We start from the raw sequence: 9637 nt of genomic DNA, 5'->3' as shown, positions 1-9637 counted from the left end.
TCTGCTATTGATTCACTTGGTTAGAGTTACTATCTAGAATGAACCCTAAGCAGCACTAAAGGCTACCGTAATTACCTGCTCCAGTTGTGTGATCTGGGCATCTTCTGTGCGTGTAAAGAATTAAGGGAGAGAGCGCGAGAGCGCTATCCCTACGTTTTCTGCTGAGAAGCCCTTACCTTGCACCCTTTCAAGACCCTTGTCCATTTTGCATACTCCTCAATCTTCCAACTGAAAAGAATGGCTTCAGAAAGGGAGCGGCGTGCGCGTCTCTCCTTTTCATCTTCGGCTGGGGAGGGCGAGTCCTCTGGTCACTTGCCGCTGGAACGGGACTACATTTCCCAGGCTCCTCCCCGGGACTTGAGCTCTGGGCCCAGGGGAGGGGAGGCGGGGCTGTCCTCTCCAGCCATGTCGTAGGGGCGCCCGGGAAAATGCTTCGGGCCGGCGTCGGAGCTGCTGTTCGGCTCGCGGCTCCGGGCTGGGGGTCCCCCGGAGCTGCCGCGCGCGGGAAGCGGGGCTACGCCTCCGGGCAGGTGAGCTGGGGACACCCGCCTCTCCTCCCACTCGGCTGCAGGTGTGCGCTCCGAAGCCCGGCAACAGGCGAGCCTTGCGCGGAGTTGGAAGTGGCGGAGCGCGGCTGGCTCGCTGCGGGCATCCAGGGAAGCAGCCGTGCCCTGGTGCCGGAGGGAAGGGGGCCAGGCGGGGGACTTTGGGTTGGAAGAGTTGCGCTCTGTTTTTCAAACGCTCGTGACTGAAACGGGTCAACCGCACAACCTGCTTATTGTCACTGTTTTAAAGTTCGGGGGATATCTGAATTGGGCAGTCCCAGAGCATGTGCAGAGTGCATTGCTTTCGCATTAGCTCTCGCGCATCGGAGATTCCAGGACTAGCGAGGGGTCCGAGGAGGCTGCCTTCCCCAGGCAGGCTTCATTTCCAGCATCTTCCCGCTTTAGAAAGGGAGCGCTGATCTTGGCCTGGCTTTTGTGGGGAGACCGGGTGAAATCGAGGGATCTCCTTGGGGGCGGAAAAGGCTAAGGAGTCTCGACAGAGCCCTCGCCCGCCCGCGCAAACCTCGCGTCCTTTTGGTTGAGTCGGCGGCAGGCGCAGTTCCCTGGGCATTCTAATGGCGAGGGGGCAATTTCACAGCGGATGCTTCTAAAGAAAGAGTTTATACAGTAAGATGCTATTCTCAGCATTAAGCACTTGGGCTGTAGTGGTAGTGGCGTCTCCAACAAAGTTCTTCCCTGGTGGTGACCCAAGAATTTCCTGTTATGAAGTGGGTGGATGCGGGGGGGGGGTGAATGGAGGAAGAAACCTTCCATATGTGGGGGTTGGAGTGGAAGTTGGTAGAGTCTCCCCTACTGAACCCCTTGACCAATACCGGTGGTGAGCGAGAAACAGCAACTTTTTGCCCCATAATAGGTGCTCACCACAGCCATGGTCGAAAAAGAGCAGACGGTAAGGGGGAGGGTGTTAAATAGCAAATGTGATTCCTTTGGAGAGCATGGTGACTGTCTCCCAACTGTGCAGGCCAGAGCTTAGGCAGGTGGGAAAGTGAGACAGGAAAGGCTTTGCAGACCTGCAAGAGGGGGTTGGGTACAAAGGGCAAGCAGCTTTATTTTCCTCTTGACATTGGACTTCTGATAAGGCACTAAGCAAACAAGCACTAATCACAAAGGTCAAAGGGAGCTTAGAGACCAGAGCTACCCCTTGTTCCAACAGGAAAAGTTTGGTCCCTGGGGCTGGCTCTCAGCTAGGAGGTGATGGGTCCACTCTCCAAGACAGCTGGAGGTCAGTGTCTAGCCTCTGAGGCCACCCAGGGCTGCACACATCAGTGCTTAATTTAAGCAGAACAGGTAGGGGAAGGTCAGGATATTCTTCCTTCTGATGTGGCCAGGGTTGGGAATGACAGTGGTGCGAGTGATAATGAGTCCTGGTTGGCCATCTCAAGACTGCTGACCTTTCGATGATCTCAGATGGGTTGCTGGCACCTGCCAGTCAGAACATGCCTTGCCTTCCTCTGCAGGAGAGCCTAAAGCAGACGCCCCTCTATGACTTTCACCGGCACCATGGCGGGAAGATGGTGGCCTTTGCCGGCTGGAGCCTCCCAGTGCAGTATACACACAGCCACCTGGAGTCCCACCTGCACACCCGCCAGCACTGTTCTCTCTTCGATGTGTCTCATATGCTGCAGGTAATGCTGGAGGAAGCCAAAGGTCATTGAAGTTCCAGCCTTTCCGCTGTGGGGTCATCTTCAGCAGTGGGGCAGTGCTCAGTTTTGAAGTGCAGGAGCTCGCCATGACAGCCCTCCTAGCCCCCCCCCCCATACACACCAAGAGAGTCTGCAGCTAGATCCCCAATGATAGTCCACAAACGTGGGCAGCTGTGTTTGTCCCAAAGAGCATCACTACGTAGCATAAAACACAGTTTTATAAGTATCAGCTGACAATCTGAGATTCGTGAACTGCCAAAGGGTGGTGTGGTAAGAAACATGCTGAACTTTGGCTGGGAAGACCTAGGTTCACACCCCTGATCAGCCATGAGGTTCAATGGGTGGCCTTGGACCAATCAGTGAGTTAAGCCTACTTAACAAAGGAATTATGCCCCATGCTCGACCTGTCCTTTCATAAGGCAACTCCCGTTTTAGCCATGACCAATATGTGTGGGATCACACACATGCACACAGCGCCAAACCCAGAAGTGCCCCAGAAGTGTCATAAAGATGTCACTGAAATGCCACTAAAAGGGCAGAATGGGGCATTTGCAGGCTTTTTCAATGGGTTTCTGATTTCACACAATTTCACGGAAGCACGCAATGGCCTGGAATGCAATGCCTTGCATAAATAGGGGGTGGCCTGTAGTATGTTGGTTAGGATTATGTTTTATTTACGATACATATTTTGTGTGTTTATATCCTACTATACATCACCTTAGGTCCCCTGGAGAGGAAGGGCAATCTAGAAATGTGTCTAATAAATGGAAAAATAATAAAGCCCAACTGTGCCGCACCAAAGCAGCAGTTCAGCTGCCTGGGAGCACCAGGCTCAGATGTTTTGTTCAAGTGTGCTGTCCTTGGTCCTGCATAGCCCCCTGGTGATGTGAGGTTAACTCTCTCTTTTACAGACAAAAGTGTTTGGCAGAGATCGGATTAAATTCATAGAGAGCCTAGTAGTTGGGGACATAGCAGAGCTGAAGCCTAATCAGGTATGTTGGAGCCCTCGGTGGGAAACCTTCGGCCCTCTGGATCTTGTTGAACTCTCATCAGCCCCAGTCAGCATAGCTGAGTCAGGGATGTGGGAGTTGTAGTCCAGTCCAGCACCACAGGATTCCCATTCATTAGGTTGCACACAAGTGTAACATAATGGATGGCATGCTGAATTTGGATGTGGAACATCCCACTTCAAATCCATCAACTATGTGATCTTGGACAAATCACTGTTGCTCCGTGGGCCACCTTATAGAATGGATGGGAGGGGGAAATGATGTAAAGAAAGATTGGCACTTTTCAAGCACCGTTGAGCAATGACAGGACACAGATCTAAGTAAAAGTAATACTTTTACAGGACGTTTCTATAAGATCGAAGTGTTTCTTAAATGCATGTAATTCATTGAAGGCTACCCCTGCAAACTGCAATCTAGCACCAGTAAAACACTATTTCCATTTAATGGATGAGGGGGTGAGATGGAGAGAACCTTGCTTCCTGGTGATAGCTATATAACCATTGTAAAAAGGTAAAGGGACCCCTGACCATTAGGTCCAGTCGCGGACGACTCTGGGGTTGCAGTGCTCATCTCGCTTTATTGGCCGAGGGAGCTGGCATTTGTCTGCAGACAGCTTCCGGGTCATGTGGCCAGCATGACTAAGCTGCTTCTGGTGAACCAGAGCAGCGCACGGAAACGCCGTTTACCTTCCCACCTATTTATCTACTTGCACTTTGTGCTTTCAAACTGCTAGGTTGGCAGGAGCAGGGACCGAGCAATGGGAGCTCACCCTGTTGCGGGGATTTGAACTGCCGATCTTCTGATTGGCAAGCCCTAGGCTCTGTGGTTTAACCCACAGCGCCACCCGCATCCCATATAACCATTATACTTCCCTTTAAAATAGAAAGGGGGGGGGAGAGGATGAATAGCAGGAGTCGAACACTCAGCATTCAAAACTAAATTATTAAAGGTTCACAAAATGGCAAGACATTTAAATTGTCTAGCTGCTCTTGTTTGAAAATAATAGAGGTGGTGGCTTTTGGAAAGAGAAGAGTGAAGGGGTCACTGCAGAAATCACATTTTGTAGTGACGCACAATTACGTAGGCATGAGGGAGAGAATCATATAATCATTGAGTTGGAAGGGACCCCAAGAGTTATCTCATCCAACCCACTGCAATGCAGGAATCTCAGCTAAATCATCCATGACAGATGGCCATCCAGCCTCTGCTTAAAAACCTCCAGGGAGTCCGTTCCACTGTCTAACAGCTCTTACTGGCAGAAAGTTCTTCTTTATATTTGGTTGCTTGTTCCTCATGAGGTCACAGACACTGACCAATATGGGTTTGCATATCTTAATACAACTGTATTCCACATTGCTGTCACAAAACAAGGAATGTACTATACAGAGGGAAATCATTATGACTTTATTATTTTTACTGCATGTCTGCCAAAGCCTGGCTTCTGTTACACGGTAGCCACTCTTGGCAACCAATAACTGAACTGCGCTTTACTTTCAGGGCACTCTGTCTCTGTTCACAAATGAAAGAGGAGGCATCATGGACGACCTGATTGTGACCAGCACCTCAGATCAGCACCTCTACGTGGTCTCCAATGCAGGTTGCAGGGACAAGGATTTTGCCCTCATGAAGGTATGTGTTTCTCACCATCCAATCCTACAGGGAATTGTTCCTAGATGGGAGGCGGCAGCAGAAACACAGACGATAGTTAGGTAGTTCCAGTCCTTTGGGAAACTTGATCTTTGTCCCTTGCTGCAGCTGATGCTGGACTCAGTGAGAGAGAGAATGGGATGGAAGAGAGGAAGATGCCTTCCCCCACCCCCAAGTGGGTCATGACTTGCTGCTCTCTGTTTCTGCTTGCAGAACAAGGTGAAGGAAATGAAAGCAGCTGGCTGCGATGTGGACTTGGAAGTGTCAGACAATGCTTTGCTTGCTCTGCAAGGTAAATATTATGTACCTGTGATAACTGCCCCTACTATGGGAAGCAGCAGACAAAATATCCAGGCATTTGCCTTAAGGGAATGCACAGAACTGCTGCTTAATTGCTTGGATACAGTAGCATCTCTCAGACCAATCAATAGCCTTACTGTTGATCTTCCTGGGACAGCTAATCCCATTGTCCAAAGCAGGGGTCAGCAACCTTCCCTCAGACCATGTCGTGGGCCGGAATATATTTTGAAAAAATAAAATAAAATGAACGAATTCCTATGCCCCACAAACAACCCCAGAGATGCATTTTAAATAAAAGGACACATTCTACTCATGTAAAAACATGCTGATTTCTGGACCGTCTGCGGGCCAGATTTAGAAGGCGATTTGGCCGCATCCGGCCCCTGGGCCTTAGGTTGCCTACCCCTCATCCAAAGCCTTCCCCACTTCTACCCCACTTTTATTTTATTTTTTTGCATCTTTAGGCTCATTGGGGCATTGCAAGGCCAGCTTGTTGCTAGCTGGTGTGGTACTGACTTGCCTAAGGCCTTCGAATATGACAAACCCACTTTCCCCTGTGCTGCTCTGCACCCATAAGAGCCCAAGGGCCCTGCTACATCTGATAGTCCATCTCATCCAACACCCTGTTCTTACCAGTGGCCCAGCCCAACAGGTTAGGATGGCAATAGCCCTTTTCTTTGTCCCCAGCATCTGATACTCAGAGGGGAGAGGACTGGCGCTATCATTAGGCAGAGTGAGGCAGCTTTCCCAGCAAGCAGATCCTGTGAGGGCAAGGAGCAACAGCAAGGGGTTAAATGGCAGAGTTGTATAGGTAGGCCAGGACAAGATAGAGCCCTTCTGCCATTCCATGTGGGGATGGACTCAGGGACCACCTGATTCCTTGTATCTCTGTCCAGTCCCTAAGGTCTTTAGGGAGTGGGGTGTTACCTTGTCCTTCACCTCAGGCAGCAAGATGTCTTGGGCTGGTCCTGGAAGGAGTGTGGACTGTTATATTTACCTGTTGTGGCTGTTAATGGTAGATCACTCGTCAATGAGTTTGCCCTAGCCTTTTTAGAGGCTAAGCTTGTGCCACATCATGTGGCAGTAAATTCTATCCTACTGCCGCAGTGGCAATGATGTGCCTTGACTGAGATCAGCAAGGGCAACACCCTTTATGTGTCTGAGCCCACTTCATTCAGCTTGAAATGCCCAATTCCTTCCTCCATCATTTAACTGGGACTTACTGAACCTCCTTTGGGGGGGGCGGAGCCTGGTGAACTAACACCTCTTCAAGCTCCTAGCCATTTCCCTTCTCCTTTCTACCAGGTCCTGCCATGGCCCGAGTGCTACAGGCTGGGGTGTCAGACAACCTGGCTAAGCTGCCCTTCATGACCAGTGCAGTGATGAGTGTCTTCGGAGTGCCAGGCTGCAGGGTCACCCGCTGTGGCTACACAGGCGAGGATGGCGTAGAGGTACACTGTCAGGGAATGGGACGTGGGTGGTGCTGTGGACTAAACCACTGAACCTCTTGGGCTTGCCGATCAGAAGGTCAGCAGTTTGAATCCTCACGACGGGGTGAGCTCCCGTTGCTTGGTCCCAGGTCCTGCCAACCTAGCAGTTCAAAAGCACACCAGTGCAAGTAGATAAATAGGTACCGCTGCAGCAGGAAGGTAAACAGCGTTTCCGTGCGCTCTGGTTTCCGTCAGTGTCCCGTTGTGCCAGAAGCGGTTTAGTCATGCTGGCCACATGATCCAGAAAGCTGTCTGTGGACCAACACTGGCTCCCTCAGCCTGAAAGCGAGATGTATGCCACAATACCATAGTCACCTTTGACTGGACTTAACTGTCCAGGGGTCCTTTACCTTTACCTTTACATGGTCAGGGCTTGGCTCAGCTAAGCAAAAAGAGGTGGGAGGAGCAGGAGCACTGATGTTGTGCACTGAGAAGCAAAAAAGCTATTTCAGGCTGGGAGGACAGCGTATTGATGAAGAAGGGGATTACTGAATCAGGTTGGCTTGGGCGAGAAGGGTGTCAGGCAAGCCTGGACATAGCCTCAGATTGAGCTAGCGTGCAGGATTGGGCCAGGTGACTTGAAGTTGGGAGTGGGGGTGGGGGGGGAAGGGTGGCAAAAATCACACAGACCAAATCACTGTGCTCCTCTGTACCCAGATCTCTGTGCCTGCAAGCCGAGCTGTGGAGCTGGCTGAGCTGCTGCTTAAGGACTCCACTGTGTGGCTGGCAGGACTCGCAGCCCGGGACAGTTTGCGCTTGGAGGCAGGTCTGTGTCTGTATGGGAACGACATTGATGAGAGCACAACCCCTGTGGAAGCCAGTCTGATATGGACCCTTGGTAGGTGCTAGCTGAAATTCTGGACTTCTCTCCCTGCCCTGCTTGCCTACCCATTGACATTCCTGGCCAATATCAAATAGGCAAAAAGTTACCCATTCCTGCACCCCAGAGTAGACTGGGCATGGAACAAGGGTGTTTTTTTGGAATGGGAGAGAAGCTGCACTAGGCCTTCAATGGTGATGGGACACTATGTGGTGAGGGTAATTTGGACCACAGGCGGGGGAATTCTTGTTCTGTTGGCCTTAACAGGACACCTTATTTCCAATTGCTTCTCAGGGAAACGCCGCCGTGCTGCCATGGATTTCCCCGGTGCATCAATCATACTGGCCCAAATCAAAGAGAAGCCCAAAAGGAAACGTGTGGGGCTGACTTCTTCAGGGCCTCCCATCCGGCAGCACATGCCCATTCTCAGCCCAGAGGGCAAGGCCATTGGTAGGTTCTCCAAGCTTCTGAGTACTGTTTACGAAGATGACACATCAGCCCTCTGCTACAACAAGCACCCCAATAAGCATGTAATACTTGCTGTGCTTGGTCATACTGCAGGCAATGGTGTTCAGTGCACAGCTTTGTTTAGAACTAGCAGCCTTGTACTCATGAATTCTTGGAAACAAAACCAGTGCAAGTTTTTAAAGGCTGCCCATCATTTCCCTTCAAAATTGTGTCCATTTATATATAAACATGGATGAAAACCTGCTCCTTGATCTCTCAAACCACCATGCCAAATTTAAGTAAGGTGTACTGAGAAGTGTCCAAAGGCGTAGGGGACAAAGCTTTCAAAATATATAGTGGATTTGCTTCTATTAACTCCCTGCCCCTTTCAGGCAGCAGAGTAGTACATTCTAGTAAGTGAACCTCATTGAAGATTATTGCAGAATGCAGCCTTTTAGAGGTGTTCTATTGGAACTGCATACAGAAAGCAGCAACAAACCTTATGGCAGTATATGCTCTTCATAGCTTGTTTGCATTCTTCTTGTCTTTAGTGGATCATTAAAGGGCCATGCGTGTTAATTGCGTGTGTGTAGAAAACTAGGCTCTCCACCCTACTTATAGAAATTGGGAAGAAGTTGCATTTTTGGCAGCAATTTTTATTGATCATTTAATGCAGAAATTGTATGTTTGCTTTTGATAAGTGCCCTGTCCGTTCCTCCATGCGCTAGGTGAGGTCACCAGTGGCTGCCCTTCCCCCTGTCTGCAGAAGAACATCGCCATGGGATACGTGGAGAGTGACTACAGCAAACTGAGCACAGCCCTCACTGTAGAAGTGAGGAAGAAGAGCTGCCCTGCTCTAGTGACCAAGATGCCCTTTGTAGCCACCAATTACTACACAGTGAAATAGGCTGCTGCTGGCACTGGCTTTCAGTTTTGTATTCTGGCCTGCCTATAAAGGGTCCCTCAGTTCCATTAGGGCTCTGCCACAAAGGTGGTTACTGAAAGGAAAACAACCCTTAAAAGAGAGAAACTATTTCAGGGGATGTTGGGGACGTTAACAACTGAAGAGGCAGGCAACTGAGAAAGACTTGACAACATGCTCCAGTGTCATCTGCCTCTTGGCCTATTGCTGAAAGCAGAAAGATCCCAATGACTTGATCTCCAGAACTCCACCCACCCCCCTTTTGCATTTATCCCCAAATATTAAAAAGTCCTTGAATTTTCTTCTGCCCTTTTCAATCTGCTCCTTTTCTTGAAATAGTCTGATGCATGCTCAGCTAGCAGGAAGAAGACCCTTACGTTGCAACAAAAGTAAAGAACAAGCTTCTTGGTTTATTCCTTCTATTTCCCATACGTAGGCTCAGCGCATTCATTTTACCAGTTTGGTAAATATTCTCCCTGTAGCGTAGGGGAAGAAAGATGTACTTCTCAAAAAAGAGAAATCATGCCCTGATGTGGGCTTCTTCTTCCAAATAATGTTTATACCAATTAATATGTAGCCAAAGGCCTGCTCTTCTTACTATTTTTCTGGAGGGGGCATATTTAAATAGTGTTTCAGCTTGAGCAAACCCCTTTGTTTTCTTACTGCCATCTAGCCTAGAAGATTCAGAACTACATTTGAAGGAACCATTTTTTACTTTGGATGCTGAAGACACTAATATTGAGAGCTGCTATGAACTGCTCCACATAAATAGAGATAAAATACTTTTTGTGC

At 49.5% G+C, this 9637-nt stretch overlaps 1 protein-coding gene across 2 annotated transcripts; it reads left to right on the top strand.

Annotated features, from left to right (window-relative positions):
* Window positions 1–364: 364 nt before the first annotated feature.
* Window positions 365–9147, top strand: AMT (aminomethyltransferase). Of its 2 annotated transcripts, none has more exons than XR_014522335.1 (9): window positions 365–530; window positions 2024–2191; window positions 3121–3201; window positions 4717–4848; window positions 5080–5158; window positions 6472–6617; window positions 7314–7494; window positions 7771–8399; window positions 8475–9147. XR_014522335.1 is itself a non-coding variant. In XM_083488745.1 (9 exons), exons 1-9 carry the CDS (start codon window positions 429–431, stop codon window positions 8828–8830), a joined length of 1224 nt encoding a protein of 407 aa, XP_083344871.1. In that variant the 5' UTR covers window positions 365–428; the 3' UTR covers window positions 8831–9147. The 2 variants fall into 2 exon arrangements, 1 of the variants encoding a protein (XP_083344871.1); XM_083488745.1 differs by having other exon boundaries at window positions 7771–7926; window positions 8652–9147.
* Window positions 9148–9637: the final 490 nt, after the last annotated feature.

The sequence above is a fragment of the Podarcis liolepis genome (assembly GCF_965112155.1).
Source record: "Podarcis liolepis genome assembly, chromosome: 2".
Classification (NCBI taxonomy): domain Eukaryota; kingdom Metazoa; phylum Chordata; class Lepidosauria; order Squamata; family Lacertidae; genus Podarcis; species Podarcis liolepis.
This window is presented reverse-complemented; position numbering and strand designations above follow the sequence as displayed.

What these genes read in the sequence shown, in the direction of transcription:
- AMT (XM_083488745.1), top strand. Translation starts at nt 429, where the DNA reads ATGCTTCGGGCCGGCGTCGGAGCTGCTGTTCGGCTCGCGGCTCCGGGC. An exon ending in ATGTGTCTCATATGCTGCAG is followed by an intron (nt 2,192 to 3,120) that starts GTAATGCTGGAG and finishes TCTCTTTTACAG; the next exon opens with ACAAAAGTGTTTGGCAGAGA. An exon ending in CCCAGAGGGCAAGGCCATTG is followed by an intron (nt 7,927 to 8,651) that starts GTAGGTTCTCCA and finishes TCCATGCGCTAG; the next exon opens with GTGAGGTCACCAGTGGCTGC.